General features: G+C 46.9%; 1 protein-coding gene across 1 annotated transcript in view; it reads right to left on the bottom strand.

Moving 5' to 3' along the window:
• The window catches only part of LOC144823562 (uncharacterized), a 66,544-nt gene extending 48,369 nt beyond the window's left edge, over positions 1-18,175 (bottom strand). Inside the window, exon 1 of the mRNA XM_078682173.1 lies at positions 18,113-18,175. Within this exon, the coding sequence (XP_078538299.1) occupies positions 18,113-18,175 (63 nt within the window). The remainder of the gene's footprint in view (positions 1-18,112) is intronic.
• Between the last annotated feature and the right edge of the window lie 762 nt (positions 18,176-18,937).

The raw sequence follows: 18,937 nt of genomic DNA, 5'->3' as shown, positions 1-18,937 counted from the left end.
TGTGTGCCACTCCAAAGGGGAGTCTGGAGAGTGATCCTGCCCCCTCATCCGGTCCATTCAGTGGCGGATCACCACACCCCAAATACGTTTTTTTAGTCAAGTAGGGAAGGGAACAAAGAATGGGTGACCCACACAAGCAGTCCATTATTGTCCCCCAAGACATAAGTGACTATTTCACACAGTATGCCTGGCTTTCTCTGTCCCTATAAAGCCAATCATTCAAGACCACGAGTTGTGAAGTGCAGTAACAGAGCTGTAGGTTTGCCGCCAGCAGGCCCCCATCAAAAGTGAACTGTACACATTTGCCAAAAGCGATCCGCGGAATCTGAAGGTCCCACAGAAAGGGCTGCACCAAGGCCTGAGTTGAGCGAAACCAGGACCTGGATATGGCATAGGAAAAGTTTTACAAAACATATAGAAACACCATCATTTTAAAGAAGGCGATTACCCCAAACTGTTAAGAGCTAGGGAAGACGACCACTCCAAATCTTTCCGCATGCGTGCAATGAGGGGCATTATATTCAGGGTGAAATGCAAGAGTGGGAAGGAGAGAAATATAGATGCCAAGGCAAAGAAAGTTTAATCTATGAAGGGGTATGTGAGCTTGCCAGTCATGATCTTGCAGAGCTCCTGTGAGCACGATCAATAGAGACTTCGAGCGATTACCTAGTAAACTTGATGCCTGACCATAGAGATCAAGCATATCGAGTGCCCTGAGGCCCGTCTCCACCGGATATTTCAGGAAGAGTAGACGTTGTTGGTGTATAACGCAATACGGTCTTCCTCCACCCCAACCCCTCATCGAAACCCCCGCAACTGTGCATCACAGCAAACCCTTGTGGCCAGAGGTTTGTCCGCGAGGGCAAAAAGAAGAGGAGATAGCAGACATCCCTGGTGGTCCATGCCCGGTGCCCTGCTGTATCAGAAACACCCATGAAAGGACCCCGTTGACATGGATCCTAGCTGTGGGCGCATCATAAAGGGTGAGCACATAGGAGATAAACGAGGGCCAACACCCATCCGAGCAAGTGTATTCTAGAGAAAGTCCCAGTCAAGGGAATCAAACGCCTTCTCAAAATCTATCAGGAGAAAGGCATTAAATCCCGGTAGCATGTGATGGTATGTCACCACTGCCTGTGCCCTTAAGATACAGTGGCGGGTTGTTGCATAAACCCTGCCTTGATTGGAGTGAACAAACCTGTGAATAACCCAGAGGAGATGGTTAGCCAGGATCTTAGCGAAATTTTTAAGCTCAGAGTTGATGAGTGAGATGTGGCAGTAGGATGCACAATCCACAGGGGACCACCCTGCCTTGTGTAAAACTACTGTGGCGCTTCGTTCAATTCCACCAGGAAATGGTCCTTGGCTGTGGCCTCATAAAGCGCTAGTAAATGGGGAGCAATGACCCACAACATTTCTTATAATCTTTAACGGGGAAGCCGCCAGGGACTGGAGACTTGCCAGGATTCATACCTGAGAGGGCTGTGTCAACTTGTGTGAGGGTAATGGGCCCCTCTAGGTCTGCAGCATCCACCGCTGCAAGCATCCACAGGGGCAGGTCCTCAATCAGAGGGGAGGAGCACTCACTGGGTGAGCGTGGAAGATGGACATATAAAGTATGGTAATATTCTGAAAACACCAAAGCAATATCCAGGGCTCCAGTGACCAGGCCCTGTTGGGGAGCCCAGACACTGGGGACCATTCTATCTACCAGGCTTTTTGTTGCCAGCCCAAACAGATGGTTGCTCGATGTATCACCCCATCCATAGATCCTACTCTGGGAGGCCATCCAGCATTGTCTTGCTTCTTTAAGACAAAGCTGATGTAAGGAAAGCCTGTCCAGCCTCCGCAGCGGAATGTTCCATGGCCAGCACTATGCGGGCCTTCAAGCCCTCCACCTGTTATGGTTTCTGTCAGTCCAAAGCACGGAAGTGCCTACAAGCGACCTCACCAGCCTGAATGCCTTGCCGGTGGTCCAAAGGATAACTGGGGAATCCACTGACCCTGCACTGAGTTTTACATAGGTGTCAAGCTCATGCGATTGAAACTCCACAGCATTTCTGTCCATGAGCCGCCAGACACTGAGGCGCCAAATCTGGCGCTTCCCATGGGCTCTGCCCGCCCAGACACGCAACAACTGGAGCCTGATCTGGTAACCCCCTCGTAAGGATTGCCACACTTCACACTTGTAGTAAGAAGGAGGTCAAGCGGGCATAAAGACATAATTTTTGCATGACCTAGTCTTGTGTGATGTGAAAGTGTGGGTGTAAGCGTGAGTGCCAGGGTTCCAGGTGCGCCAAACATCACAGAGACCTATACAAAAGGCCAAGTACGCCAGCCGAGAAACACCGAGCCAAGGGTTCTCCGAGGCCCTCAAACTGTCTATCTTGGGGGACATTTTCATATTAAAATCCCTACTCACTATGGTGACACCCAGGGGAGGCACCACAAGACATCCTTCACAGCATCTGGTGTAGGGCCCTGTAGTTGGAGAGGAACAAATACACTCAACAAATTGTATGACTCCCCGTCACTTTGCCCCCTCCCCCCTGACCCTTTCCCCCGCTCCCCGGCACTGTCTGTTGTCCTACTCAATACCAGGTCAGCGGTCAAGCACCACCACAAGCTGTTTGTCTTACTCGACTCAGAGAAACCAGACATGCTGCTCCTGACCAAAACCTGGCACTGTGTTTCTTCCCTCCCGGTTCTCCTGGCCACCCTACCCTCCTCTTATGTGGCCCTGCGGGCCGACCGGCCGACAGGTAAGGCTGGTGGTGGGGTCGCCCTAATTGCTCGGTCGGAGCTGAACTTTCAACAACTTCCTTTTCCCCTTATTCCCCCTGCCGACTTCCTGGTAGTCCGCTCTCTTTCATTTTCCCCCCCCATCACTTGTCTCCTTATGTACCGCCCACCTCAGCCCTCACCCTTATTCTTGCCGGCATTTCAAGACCTGTTGGCTAACCTGGTGGTCAACTTTGCCTCGGTCTTGGTCCTAGGGGACTTCAATTACTGGCCCACAGACCCACATGAGTGCTTAGCCTCTAAAGAATTCACTGATTATCTTTCATCCCTCAACTTTGTGTCACACATATCCGTCCCCACTCATTCCCATGGGCACACATTGGACCAGGTTTGGTCCCTTAACCTCCCTGTGGCCTCGGCCGCTGTTTCGCCGTGCCCATGGTCCGACCACACCCTCATTTCCTTTTCCATTCTCCGAAACCTGAGGCCCAAAATTCCGCACACCAAAAACACCTGGGCGCGGAACTGGAACAGACTGGATTATCCCTCCTTGACCTCCTCACTTCGCAACTCCACTCCCATTCTTGCTGGCTTATCATCTGCCTCTCAAGCCAAGGCCATTGACACCTGGCTGGCTGGAGGCTGCGACTCAGTGGCGCCTTTACGCCGCATTTCCATCCGCCGTCCCAAGGACTCCAATAGATGGTTTAATGCCCACCTAAAGGATCTCAAATTGAGCGCCCGACGGGCGGAGAGGCAATGGAGGATAAACTACAGCCCCCCATTAAAAACCCACTTCCTATCAGCACTGGCTAAATATAAATCTGCAATCCTGGATGCTAAAACTTCCTACTTCTCTTTAAAAATAACCTCTGCAGGAAACAAAACCAGGGAAATCTTCAGAATAGTGAATGACCTGGCATTCTCAGACCGAACCTCGTCCCAAATTCCTCCTTCCCAGCTCCTCTGTGATCAACTGAATACTTATTTCGTAGAGAAAATTGTTACCATCAAGACCAACATTCCACCACCCTCGTCTGCCTTCGTTGATCCCTCCCCCCCGTCCGTCCTACTCCCACTTACCTCCATTCCCCCCCTCACCCAGGACTCCTTTCTGGAGATACTCCCCAAAGTGAAGTCAGGGTCTCCTGCGGACGTTTGCCCGGCGCGAGTCCTGCAGCAAATTTACTCTAGCTGCCCTGATCTCCCCATCGCTTTCCTCAACAGCTCTTTGGCACAGGGTGTTGTGCCCCCTGCGCTAAAGGCAGCAACATTAGTGCCCATTTTGAAAAAACCTGGCGCGGATCCTTCCATCTCGGCCAACTATCGCCCCATCTCCCTGCTGCCCTTTTTGGGCAAGGTGATGGAACCGCGGCACTTAGCGCCCATGTTGAGGCAAACGGTGGACTGGCATCCCGCCAAGCCGGGTTCCGTCCTAGGCACTCGACCGAATCGGTCGTGGTTGCAGTCTTAGACAATCTCAGAAAGGGCATGGATGAGAACAAGCACCAGGCACTGGTCCTCCTCGATCTCTCCGCCGCCTTTGACACGGTGGACCACACCATCTTACTTACCCGTGTCAAGGCGGCTGGTATCGGGGGATCAGCCCTTGTTTGGCTCTCCTCCTTTCTGAGGGACCGCACTGAGGCGGCTCGGTTAGGCAACTTCACGGCCACTCCTCTCCCCGTCACGTGTGGTGTTCCCCAGGGTTCCTCTCTCTACCCCCTGCTTTTCAATCTTTATATCTTTCCTCTCATTTTCGCACTCCAGCAGCTGGAGGTCACCGTTTATAACTACGCGGATGACCTCCAGCTCATCTTTGATCTATCCCCCTCTCCTCTCTCTGTCTCTAATTTCCAGTCAACTATGACTTTCATCAGGGACTGGATGAACCACAACCACCTCAAGCTGAACCCGGATAAAACCGAGCTGGTTCTCACGGGTGGTTCATCCAGCCCCTGGAACTCTTTCTTCTGGCCCCCCTCTCTTGGCCCCTCACCCACCCCTTCCACCACAGTCAAAACACTCGGTGTAAAAATAAATAATCAGCTCACTCTCCATTCACATATTAGTTCCGTGGTATCCTCTTGCTTCCTCACTCTCCGCACTATCCGCTCTATTTCCCGCTTCTTTTCCCCCCAGGCACTCAAGATCATCATGGCCGCACTCGTGATATCGCGACTGGACTACGCAAACGCTCTCTATCATGGTATCCCCGCATACAGCTTGCGTAGACTCCAGATTATCCAAAACCAGGCAGCGCGACTGGTGTACGGCCTTCCTCGTTATCACCACTCCACCCCCCTCCTCAGGGAGCTTCACTGGCTCCCTGTAAAAGAACGTTCCCTTTTTAAGATCGGCTGTATGGCCTTTCAGGCCCGCCAGGGCACTGCCCCCGCTTTTATCACTTCACTAATCCATCCGTATGTACCTGCAAGAGAACTTCGGTCTTCCTCCATGTCTCTTCTTCAGATCCCTCGCTTCACACGGAAAAAGTGGGGCGGGGTCAGCTTTTCTACCCTGGCTCCAACCTTTTGGAACTCACTCCCCGATCACCTCCGCTCTGCTACTCTGTACCTTCCCTTTCGTAGAGATCTGAAAACATTCCTCTTCAGCCAGGCTTTCTCCTCTTAAATTCTCCTCTTAAATTCTCTTAATACTTTCTCTTATCCTTGCTCTTCGTCTCTTTCTCGCAGTAGCCAATCCCCCCAGCGCCAAGAAACCGCAAGGTGTACGCTGCGCTCTAGAAATATTTTAAATTAGAAATTAGAAATTAGTATGCCTGTCAATTGATCGCCCTTAATACCCTAACATATTGACTCTGTGGATTCACAACACTACAAGCAACCATCATCGCCAAGCGCTTGTGAAGCAGGATTGGCACTCCACAGGACCACATGGTAGCACCCGTCATAAGCATGGCGGCCCAAGAAGGGGGAACAGGTACCATTGAAGTGCATCTCTTGCAGTAGGAACAAGTCAGGGGAGTTGCGTTTCGCAAAGCCCAACATGGCACTCCACCTGATGCGATCATTGTCCCATTAACTTTCCAATACGAAATGTAAATACTGTGATATCTTTTATCTTTATCCTTCAAATCTTCGCACAAGTACTTCCTTGAGCACTTGTTACTTTCACCCCATCTTGGAGCACCTGTTAGAATTGTATAGATTGAATTTGATTTGCTGAACATGGTATTCATTTGTCAATTTTATAATACTAATTTGAAGAATGTGTTTATTTTGGGTGATGTGATTTTTACAAATCCTTTTCTTCTGTATGGAGCAATTTTACTGTACCTCACATGACCCAGGTCTGGCGGAATACTGGGTTACCCCATTGGTATGTAATGCATTGACACTCCACGTCAATAATTTAAGAGCCATCTGGTGTAGGGGCGGGCATATGGGTCTGGGCAACACTGAGTCAGACAATCACAAGGAAAGGGAGCCTCAGGATCGCAACCTGCCTGAAACATGAACAAACACATGTCCAACTAGGCTGAACTGACCCAACCCCCAAAGACACCCCCCACTTCCACTCCAGAAACATCTCTCACCCCAACAAAGCAACTCACAAAAATCCCCAAAACAACTTTTGGACCGATACAACTCATGTCCCCTCACCGGAATTACTCACTGAAAATGATATTGTGTTGCTAGCACAATGTCACAGTCGAGTCCAATGGGTGACCATAACCACCAACTCCTGTTCACTCTTCGTCACTGCTGTTCACTCAAGAAGCAGATGACGAAGTCACTGAGTCTGTTAAGAGAAATGGGCTGCCAGCTGCAGCAGCCCCACAATTAGTGTTCCATGAGGGACCGGGGCTGTCAGTGGCAGAAGAGGCCAGAGACCTACCAGTCCCCATCTGGCGACCAAGAGAACCCGGTCGTCTGCCACGGCTGCGGGCCACACCATCAACGGCCGTCCCATGTGGTTCACCCTCCCCCACGGAGGGGGTAAATGGCTGGGCAAAGTCTGGAGCTCCATCCTCCAATCCCATGCGGCCTAAGTGGTGTCAAGTAAGAAGGAGTTGGATGCATGGACCACACAGAGGAGGACTGGAAAGAGGAGCATATATAGCAGGTTCAGTGCTCGCAGCTTCTATTTAACGGCTTCAAATGAGGTAACTCGACAATTTTTGTAGAGTCACAAGACTATTTTCATCCCTTTCAATAGAGGTTTAGGATGGGACACAGTACTGAATCCATCTAGGACTTATGGAATATCCTAGGCGTCTCCTGGATGAGGACGAGACAGCCGCTTTGATTCTTCTCACGGCCTTTGAGACTGTGTCCCATGTCTCTCTCTTAGAGAGGCTAATTGAGATTGGAATACGGGGAATGGCCCTTGCTTGGTTGACTTCCTTCTTAGAAGACTGGCTTTTTCAGCTGATTTCAGCCGCTAACGCCTCAGAGCAGTATGCTCTCAACTCAGGATTTCCTTAAGGATCCTACCTAAGTACAGCACTCTTTAATATCTATAAGCACCCACTAGCAGACGAGGTGGAAGGTTGTGGTCTCATGTTATTCTTTTATGCAGATGACACTTAAATCATCTTCTCCTTGTCTTCTGCACAGCACCACTACTCAGAAGCCTTAAACTCAGGTGTGAGTAAAGTGGCAGAGTAGATGAATCACCATTCACTAAAAATGAACGGAGAGAAGACGGAGCTGTTGGTGCTGGGAAGGAATTCGTCCCTTCGGGGTCCCCACCATTGGCCAAACATTGTGGGCCTGTTGCCAGAGCCAGCCCCTAAGGTTAAGAACCTGGGGTTTGTGCTCGATGACAAGTTGTCAATGAAGCTGCAGGTGTTAAAGGTGGTGGCCACGTTTTACCCTTTTGAAATAGTTGAGAAATATTTTTGGGTTACTACCATTTTCAGCTCAATGGATGGTGGTACAGGGACTTATCATGGCGAGATTGAATTACGGCTATGTACTCAACTTGGGGGAGAACAAATCCTCCATTAGACAATTGAAGGTGGAGCAAAATTCTGCAGCAATAATGCTCTACAGGAAATCTCTCCTATACGTCCTCCACGGAAGTGCCCCTGCCCCCCCCAAGGGACTGTCCCATTAGGATAGTCACCGCAGGCTTCACTTACTTGGGTATCTATATATCCAGAGACAAGGCAGCAATGTACGATAAGAACTTATTACCGCCCCTACAGAGGCTTAAGCGCGACTCTGCAGCCTGGCAGACGCTCCCAGTCTCACTACTGGGCCGCGCAGCGTTATTCAAAATGATGGCGCTGCCCCGCTTGCTGTATGTTCTCCAAAACTATCCTGATCTCGTCCCACCTTGCTATTTCTCGGCCATAGAGGCAGCGCAGAGAAACCTTTTATGGGCAGGCGGACCACGAATTGCTCTACAGAAGTTGACTCTCGGGTGGTACGACGGGGGGATAGCTCTGCCTGACATCCGCAGGTACTATTGGGCAGCGCATCTTGCTGTGATCAACCAGGGTACCTACTGTGCGGGTAATGACCCAGGATACGGCATGGACAGGTGGCTCCTGCCTGGTGGGAATTATGAAGCAGTGCTTTACTCACAACCACTCAAACATGACCTCACGAGCCCTACACTCCATTCTGTGAAAATATGGCACATGGGCCAGCGGAAGCTGGGCTGGCAAGACGTGCTCACATTAGCTACCCCTCTTTGGGTTTCGGAGCATCTCGGCTTCCTGGGTCGCACTCAGGGATTCCGGAGTTGGGACCTCATCGGTATCGCCCGGATTGGGGACCTATGGGACAAGGGTGGTGTTAAGTCATTATCATCCCTCCAAACGGCGTACGAACTGGCAAACACTGAGTACTTCCGGTATCTTCAAGTTCGTCACTCCTTACAAAACAACATTCCACGCGGCACTGTGCCTCCACCGGCCTCCCCCCTAGAGGATAGATTACTGGATGGTTTCCTACCTCAACATGCAATCTCACTCACCTACAAGAAACTGATAAACAATCTCCCCGACTTATTGCAGGGCCTCAAGGGGAGGTGGGAGGAGGATGGTTTGATTATCGATGATGAGGAGTGGAAATCCGCGCTGGCCTCCCCTAGGGAGGTTGCTATCTCATCTAGGCTCCGACTCATTCAACTAAAAATTCTCCACAGAGTCTATATTTCTATCACTAGACTCAAGGCTATGGGCAGGAGCAAAGATGATAGATGTAGGAGGGGATGCGGAATGAGTGGCTCCTTTTTCCACATGATATGAGAGTGTCCGGTGTTGCAGGCCTACTGGCGGAAGGTGGTGAGATGTATGCGAGATGTGTGGGGGGCTGCATTGCGCCCAGAAGCGAAGCGATGCGTTCTGAACGTTTGGGAACCAACGGACTTCCCAGCTAGAGGCATACTGTGGGTCACTCTCGGCCAGATGGTGGCAAAACGGAATATTGCAAGACTCGGGGGGCAAATACGGCTCCGTGCTTAGTGGAATGGAAGCGTGACATGGACTGGTGCATGTTACAAGAAAGAACTGTATAACTGTCCCGGGGATGCCCCCAAAAATGGGCGGAGGTGTGGAATAAATGGAATGAGTATAGAGGTGTTATATGCGACCCCCCCAGCTTAACCGATCTGCTCTCGAGGTCGATCTGTAACTGTCAAACGCTGTCAATGCCTGTCGCTAGCACATGCATGTACCTGATAGACCCACTGTGCTATACTGTGTGCCTCTGTAGCTTGCTCACGTGACCACTGTATGTTTTGTTTGTTCAAACTGCAATAAAAAGAACTTTAAAAAAATACTCTACAGGCTTCCAAAGTGGACATCGGTGGTGAGTCTGCTGCTGGCGATGCATTGGCTCCCAGTAGAGAAGCAAATTAATTCAAAAGGTTGGGTTATGTGCAAAGAGAAAGAGCAGGAGTGGGCCAATGCTATGTATAGGACTTTGTTAAAGCATATCAGCCAGCCCGCTCGCTTCATTCCAGTGGCCATTCCTTATGTGTTATCCCAACAGTAACGGTCACGGATGGGAGTGCGTTCTCATATCAGGGCCCCAAGCTGTGGAAATCACTCCCAGAAGTCCCTCACTCACCATTTTTCCAAAAACAGCTGAAAACCTGGCTGTTCTGAGTTGCTTGATCTTGCATTCCCCGTCAACCATCCTGGCCACTGCACCGCACCTCTTCCATGTATAATCAGGGAAGATTAGGATTCTAGTGGACTGGAAGGTCTTAGGGACCAGCTCGCGGGACTGGCAGAGAACAACATCCCTGTTTTTGAAATGTAGGAATTTAGCGATCATCAGTCGTGAAGGATCTCACAGTGGGGCAGACACCAACGACCTGTGGCCTGTCCTATAACAAAGCAAGAAGACAGGAGGCCTTCAGGGACCCAGGACTGGATCCAATTTTCTAGGAAACTTTCGGGAGCCACCCCCTCAATGCCCTCCAGGAAGCCCACAAAGCGAAGATTGTTCCTTCTGGTCCAGTTCTCCACGACCTTGGTTCGACTCTCCAGGGTGTGCTTCTTTATTTAAGTCTTTTTAATTATAAAGAACCACTATATATTTTGCCTACACTTCAGGTGCCCAGTAAGATGGTGATTTATTTTCCATTTCATTTTCAAAGTTGCTGGTTTTAAGCGTGTAAATGACATTGTAACATTGTAGCTGTCTGCTGTTTGAGTTGTTGGTTTATTTCCTTATTTATTATTTTTTGATTCACTAATAATATAACAACAGCACCAATTCCTAATACTACTGCTACTACAATCATAGCACAACTGAAAGACGTTTAAAAAAAGAATCACTAGTAAATCAGCTGCATCAGTGAATGTTTTTTTAAATTGCAATTTTCACTGCAAGCATATGGTGGCCTCATTTAGTTGACAATGCATGTTTTTTCATCTTATTTTTTTTGCATCTACTTTCAACAAAAATAAAAAAGAATCAACCATTGACAATTTGGCTATGGCTAGACAGCATGGATTTGCCAAAGCTTGTTTTAGCTTCTGCCATTGACATTCCAGTTGCTACACTAATCATTCAGTATAAGCCTTGTGGAATGAGCTCTGAATTTCAAGAGTAACCTTTGTATTTTAGTACTGGGCAAGGTAATTTGTTACAATTACAAGTAAATATGTGCTTTATTTTCATCACAATGGTTTTATTTGGTTTCCACTAAACATTTAACCTGCCTTCTCCAACAAATATTCCAATGTGTGGCCTCCATATGTGTGGGAAAACAATCTAATTGCCTTGAATAATATTGCAATCATATCAAGTATTGCCTGTTGATGTGAAATCCTAGTCCTCTTTTCGGAAACCTTTGTCTAGTGTGTCATTACATTGAAGGCCTATTGAAATCCAGCACTAATTTGCCAAATTTGAGGATCTCATTTTGCTCTAAAAGTATCTTGGGATCTTAAGTAAATTGTGTCTCTATAAAATTTACAGGAACTGTAGGATTCACTGTGGGCAAGAGTGTCAAAAGAAATCAATGTATTTGTTATCAAAGTGAATGTCAATAACAGATCTCTAAGAATATTGATTACTAACTTCACAATATAGAATTGTAGTCACTTCTGGAATACACAATTTGTTCTCATTGTTACTGATCCAAATCCTGGTCCGCCTTCAACCAAGGGCACAATGGCTTCAGAGGAGTAGAAGCAGCAGATTTCTACAACCCAGATGCATTGACTCCATCGCATCAGGTTCTATTTGTTTTTTAAGTTTGAGTTTATTGAAAAACAAACAGAGCAGAAAAGAAGAAAACAGTTAAAATGCTACAACCAAACATATTGTATGATAAAGAAAACTATAAACTGGCAAATGCAATACAAAATATAGAAGTGCAAAGAAGAAAATCATTCAAAATATATCAATAGAAATATCATCGTAAGCATAACAATAACTAAAAATAAGATTAATCAAATAGAACAGCAATCAAAAGACAATTAGTAAATAACTAACAAAAGTGGTAAAAAGGCAGTGGAGAAATTCAAGGTGGTTTCTGTACTTCATCTAAATTAAATTTAGACGTAGTGGACGAAGAAGCAACTAAAGATAAGTAATTGGTTAGGGGGAGCCGGGGAGATCTCTTTTGATAGCCAGGGAAATGGGAGAAACATAATTAGTATCTAAGCGATGATGGAAACAAACCGCATTCCAACAAGAGCGAAAGGTGACATTATTTGCCTGTTTCCAATTGGAGGTGATGAGATGGAAAGCAATAGCAATCAAAAGGTTGAGGAGTTTATATTGTTGTGAAGATTGGTTCCAAAGAGGGGAAAGAGTACCCAGAAAAATGTGTGTAATGGAAAAAGAAATTTGGACAATAAAATTGTTTGAATTTGGGACCAAATAAGTTTCCAAAATTGGAGTATAGGAGGACATTCAAATAGCATATGTTTTAAATCAGCAGCAGAGCATGGGCAAGACCAACAAGTAGAGGGATTGTTAGATGAAAAAGTGGACAAAATCAAAGGAGTAAATAAAATCCGAGTATAAATGAAAAAAAGGGTTTGGGTGGTATTAGCGGCTCTAGAGGTCTTATGAATCTTTAACCATATCTTATCCCAAAGAGGAACAGGTTAATCCTGAGAAAGGTATTTTTCCCAAGCCAATTCAATTTTAGTTTTAGATCTGTCCAATAAAAGTTGAAGGGATTTATATAGAAAAGAAGTAGAGGGAAAGGGGTCTAACGCAGAAGATTCAGTTTGAGAGATAGTGGGGATATCGTTGGTGACGGGTAAAGATTGAAGGTATTGAAGAAGGATGGGACAAAGCAAATTATACTGTGAATGAGATGAGGAAGATAAGGAAAATTGAGATTGTAGATCAGAGAAGGGAAGAGGTTGGCTGTTAGAAAGAAGTTGGGAAAGCCATCGTAAACCTTTGGAGTACCAAGACTTCCAGTATATGGAACGATTACGGGTCCAAAGATGATTATTATGCCAAATAGGCTGTAAATGAATAGAAGTAATAGAGGCGTAAGAGGAGGACAAAAAGGGATAAGAAGATTACGAGAGTGGGAAATGACAGGGTTTCGAAGAGGTCATGTTGGATGTGAAGGAGAGGATTTCTCTGAAATCAAAGGGAGTAATAAAAGAAGATTCTATTTGTAGCCAGAGAGGAGGATAAAAGGTGAGATCAGTGGAAATCCAATGTGCAGCTTGTTTCAAGGAAAAAGCTTGATGATCAGTTTTAAAATTAGGGAAGCGAAGTCCACCATTAGATTTATCTTTCTTCAGGGTGACAAGAGCTATACGAGAACGTTTGCCTTTCCACAAGAATTTAAGTAAAGTAGAGTCGATCTTCTTGAGATAGTAGTCAGAAATATGGATAGGAATCATGGAGATAATGTACAATATAAGAGGTGATAACATCATTTTAATTGAATCGAGACGACCCCACCAGGATGGAACCAAAGGATTCCATCGGGTAATGGCATTGTTCAATTTTTTGGTTATAGAAACAAAATGTATTTTAAGAGTGTCAGATAAGAGCGAAGCGAAACAAATTTCCAAGTATTTAATCTTAGAAGGTTGCCAAGAGAAACCAGAATGTTTGAAAAGATGTTTTGGCATAAGTGGTTTAAAGGTAGGATTTCACATTTGTCAACATTAAGGCAATACCCAGAAACTTTAGAGAAAAAAGAAACCTGGTGAAGGAAGAAAGGAAGAGAGGACTGAGGATCAGAACAGTATAAAAGAATATCATCTGCATAAACTGAAAGCTTAACTTGTTGAGAACCAAAATGGAAACCAGAGATATTATCGTCAAGTCGAATTTTAGTGAGAAAAGGTTCTAAAGCCAATACAAATAATAAAAGGGACAAAGGACAACCTTGCCTAACCCCTCTGTGCAAGGAAAATAATCAGAAGCCATACCATTAGCAAATATCGATGCTTGAGGACTGTAATAAAATAAGGAGATATAAGAGATAAATTTAGGCAGGAAACCAGCCCATTTAAGAGCATTAAACATAAAATCCCAGCTAATCCTATCAAATGCTTTCTCCGCGTCCAAAGAGATAGCAGCCAAAGGAAAATTGAGCGAAGAAGCTTTACTTAGAACATTAAAAAAGACGCGGGAATTATCTGAAGAAAGTCTTCCTTTGACAAAACCTGATTGTTCAGGGCCAATTAAGTCAGGTAAAAGTGGATCCATCCTAAGAGCCAAAATCTTATAGTCAGTATTTACCAAAGAAATAGAGAGATAGTTCTTGCATAAAGAATGATCCTTATCTTCCTTAGGGATTAAACAAATCAAGGCTTCCTGAAACGTACCTCGTGAAGAACCTGAATCAAGAAAGGATTGAAATAAAATTAAAAGATTTGGTAAGAGAAGTGCAGCAAAATGATTATAAAATTCAATGGTAAAACCATCCGGGCCGGGTGCTTTACCACGACGTAAGACCGATACCGCATGGGAGATTTCGGCAAGTGAGATGTCCGATTCCAAGGGTCCAAAATCCACATGTGTGGAGGGAGGTGAGGGTATAGTTTGGAAATAGGAAAGAAGATCAACCGGATCTGGAGTAGTTTCAGGAGTATAGAGATTTTTATAGAAGTCAACACATTCATTTAATATCTTTGTCTTTGAATACGGAAACACCTGTAGGACTTTGAATAGAATCAATTTTTATTTGTTCCTTTCTTACTTTCAGATAATTGGCTAGTAATTTTCCCATTTTATTTTGTCCTCCATAAAAGCGGGAATTACATTTCAATAAAAAATTGGAGGCCGCGTCTGTGGTTAATTTATTAAAAGTAAATTTGGTATCAATAAGGTCCTTAAGAGAGGATTCAGTATTGGAATGATAATATGTATATTCAAGGAGTTTGATTTTGTTAAGAAGTTGAGTTGATTTAGCTTCCATAAACTTTTTCTTCTGTGAGACAAAATTGATAATAAAAGCTCTAGCAGCTGCTTTGAAAGAATCCCACACCATAACAAAAGAGGAGACTGGGGTATGGTTGATCATAAAAAAAACTCATTGGCAAAGGCGGTGAATTTGGTACAAAAAAGAGGTTCAAGAAGTAATGAATTGTTAAATCTCCAATGGCCAGGATGGGGGGGGAAAGGGAATGAGGTCAATATCGACATGAACGGGAGCATGATCTGAAATTAAAATGGAACCAATTTCGGAGGAAGTGGCATGTTGGGCTAATGACTTACTGAGAAAAAGATAATCTATACGGGATTGGGAATGATGGGAGGGAGAAAAGAAGCTATATTCTCTAAGGTCTGGATGGCATAATCTCCAAATATCTACTAAAGCTTTATGATGGATGGAAACAGCAAATTGAGAATGCATTTTGGTTGTACAGAATTTAACTTTGGAATTTCTATCTAATATGGGATCAAGGACTTGGTTACAGTCACCACCAAAAATGATATAGTCATCATTAAGTGAGTACAATTTTTCAGAGATATTAGGCCAAAAATATTAATCAACACCTGTAGGTGCGTAGACATTAAAGAAAACTATAGGAATCTTATCTATAAGGAGTTTAACAATTACCCAACGACCATCAATATCACAGTCATGAGAAACAGTAGAAACATTTAACTTTTTATGACACAAAATCACAACGCCATTTTTCTTACCCATAGCAGGGGAATTAAATACATGTCCCACCCAACATCGTTTAAGTTTCGAGGCCTCATTCTTAGAAAGATGGGATTCTTGGAGTAAGGCAACGTCAGTTTTAAGCTTGGCTAGATGAGACAATACCCGCTGCCTTTTAATTGGGTTATTTAAACCTTTAACGTTCCAGGTAGTAACTCGGAATGTAAATCATTAAGAAAGTATGAACAGAAAATATGCTTACTAGAACGTGAGAGTAACTCGCTAAGCATTAAATCTAGGCTTGCTTACTTGTGCGAAACTTCTTAAATAACGTTATTATTTATTTTCAAGCTGTGTCCTGGTATTCAAGCAACTTTGCGCGAGTCCTCCTCTTTATAAATGGCCGCCACTTTGTACAATGTACGTCTTAGAGCCACCATTTTGGAATAGGCACCATAAGATTGTAGTCCCTGCAGGTTGAACGGACTTCCGGAGGCTCTCTAGGTCTCAAGCTCTCGCGTAGTTACAAGCTACCACTTGTTACAACACTTTATAAAGCGAAGAAAGTATCTTGACAAATTGACCGCTGGTTCTTTCCTGGGACCACGCCTTGACAGAGCTTTACCAACAGGAAAGACTCTTTCGAACGCCAAGAAGTTTCGCACAAGTAAGCAAGCCTAGATTTAATGCTTAGCGAGTTACTCTCACGACGCCTTGTTTATAAATTGCATGTTGCTTTGCCAAAGTGTCCGATAGTAAACATCAAAGGGATGTAACGAGATGTTAATTGCACTCTAGTACGAGCATTAATGCGCTCTAGTTCAACTTGCCCCAATGACAACACCGCCATGTCACGTTAAGCGTTATCAACATAGCTATTCTAAATGTGTCACGGAATCTCCCGTCAGCAAGTACACCAGGGAGAGAATCACTTGATGGATTAAGACGGTTGAGTTTCAAGACACGACATGGCTTTTTCATATTAAGTCAAAAAGCCAACGATGTAATGCGGATCGGGTTATTGATGATCCTGCGACACATGGCGGATCAAACCTTTGTTATCTTCGCGTCCATGTCAACAAGCAATAATTCTTAAGTCGCTGCTTAGCTTGTGTCATCACTAGCGCACCTTTTCATAAGTCATTGAGTTAGTAAAACATTTTTTAATTTCACAGATCACTATTTCTGAAAAAGGAAACAGAATAAAATTGAACCGAGGAGGAAAACAGATGAGTGCTGCGACCAATGCGTAATATAGACTCAGGTAATCACACTAATTAAGTGGGGTTAAGGCAAATGCGATCACTCGTCTCGACAAAGTGTTCTGACACATCATTTTTCATTTATAGAAAACCACAACCGTCAGTTAGAGGCGATTTTGAATCTCAGTTGGGTTCTATAATACAAGTAAGTTTTCCACAGTCTTGGTGACATTGTCCAGACTTAAATAGAATCTCAAGCGTGCTACCCTGAAATATGACTTGAACCATTAGTTTAGCACAGCTGTACAACTTAGGCAAGAATATGTGCAGTCTTTAAATAAATGAGGTTCGCTTTCAGGTTACTGGTACCGGCTCTTTTAAATGGAACAGATTATCAATATGTAGACAAATTGTGAGTCGACCTCTATTGACATCTATGCATGGTCCATAGTGTAATAATGGGGGTGGCCAAGCAACATGGCCGACAGGACGTGAGCTCTACTAGCTCTGTCCCGAGGACCCGCAGAATCCTGTTCAAACATCCTGCCTGGGCTGTCAAAGTCCCTGAATTCGATGTTGGAAACCTCTCCAACTCGCCTGGAGCCTCTGGGCTGACGGAGAAACTCGGAGGTCGGCTGTGAGCGGAGGTGGTGGCGCTGCCGACGTGCGCGGCGCCACTTTGGACTACGCGACGCCGCGGTCTGGGCCTAGAACGTGAGCCCGTCCGCTAAGCGGCCCGCCTGGCGCGGACGCGCGACAGCTCCTGGCACGGGGGGCTCCCTGGCAGACCTCGGCGCTCTGAAATACACCACTGGGGTGCATCTGGCGGTGGCGGTTGGCGGCCACGGACCCCCGGAGTTCCTGCCTGCCTGACGGTGGGACCGCGCGCCGCCCGTCCCGGGCGAGGCCCCTGCTGTGACGGCCCGGCTCAGCGCTGATCCCGCCGGGGGTCGGCTGACAGCCGCCTGCGACTCTGGGGACCCTGACCGGCACGAAGGACTCCGTGAGTGTTCTGACCCTGGCCCCTGACGGGCCCTAATTGTTGGGTGCTCGGCCTCTTCTGGGCCACTGGCCGGGACACGCGAGAACTGAAGCTTCGCCCCTCCCCCCTCAACACGGGAGCCTGCACGATACACCCCCGCTGCCCGTTGCTGGTGCCTCGGTTCCTGGCGGGAGACGTGGGACGAGGCGCCTGGAGAGTGGCGTGGCGCCGGCGCCCGTTTTGCGCTCACCCGCCATCTTGGATAGCTTGCCCTGGGGGCTCCCGGGTGGCACTGTAGCCGCATGTGAGGGGGGAGTTCCTGAATACCACTTGCTTGCGAGTGGGTGCCCGCCTTGAGGGGGGCCCCTGGAGCCCTCGGACCCGAACTGTCAACAACTGGAGGTGGAGGGATCCCGGAGGGGTGCGTTGACGAACGGTACGGCCGGCCCCTGGTCGCTCCTTTGGCAGACGCGGGGCCCTGATCACGGCTGAGTTCTTAACGTGGCCCAGAGGTCGGGAGCCTGCTACCATCGTTTTGCCACTGTTGTGGGGTCGTCTGGCTGACGTTGGACATAGCCCGTGACCTGATTGACGCGAGTCTTGCAACGGCCTCTCCGCTGCCTGGCCGTGGTCTGGACATCCTCGCACTCACCTTCCCAGGCCGGCGAGCCACAAGTGGGTCCTCTGGAACGCACCAGTCAAGTACAGCGTCCATCTAGTAGTATGGCGACACGCAAGGATCGGTCCTCGAAGGGCTCCCAGCCCAACACTATTGTTCAATACACTACCCCGCACCAGCAGTCGCAGAGGATTACGCGCCAGATGGGCCCCGAGGACGGAAGCGAAGGCCCTGCGGAACCATCTAGGGCCGAACTTTTGAAAGCTGTTCAGGGTTCTCACTCTGCCCTGGAGCGGCAAATAGAGACTGTTTCTATAGATGTGAATCTACTCCGGACCGACCTCCACAAAGTGGCAGATAAGGTTTCAGATGCAGAAGGCAATATTACACAACTACAGGGTGAAGTGGCCTCGTTGCAGAAGACAGTTGCGCAACTTACATCTGCCACTCGAGCCTTGGAGAGGCGAGCTGAAGACGCGGAGGGGAGGGCCCGTCGGAGTAACATAAGGGTCCTAGGAGTGCCGGAGAGATTGGAGGCGGGGAACCCTGAACGCTTCCTAGAAACCTGGATCCGTACCCATCTGTGCCCGTCTGGTCTGTCCGGCGTCTTCGTCGTGGAACGCGCGCATAGAGCCCTTGTGCCCCCTCCGCGCCCAGGCGAGGCTCCTAGAGCCCTCATTGCGAAGATCCTGAACTATAAAGACCGTAACTGTATCTCAGACATGAGTCCCTTGCTCATTGCACCATCAGGATTCAAGCAAGCCGGGCCGGAGACGGCTGTAATGCCAGAAACCGGTCCCCGGAAGCTTGTTTCCTTCCCAGTGTAAGAATTGGCTTTTGTAGTTTGGTTTGCCCTGT

This window comes from Lissotriton helveticus, chromosome 3_1 (genome assembly GCF_964261635.1).
Source record: "Lissotriton helveticus chromosome 3_1, aLisHel1.1, whole genome shotgun sequence".
Classification (NCBI taxonomy): Eukaryota; Metazoa; Chordata; class Amphibia; order Caudata; family Salamandridae; genus Lissotriton; species Lissotriton helveticus.
The sequence above is the reverse complement of the archived record's forward strand: the minus strand, read 5'-3'. Positions and strand labels throughout refer to the sequence as shown.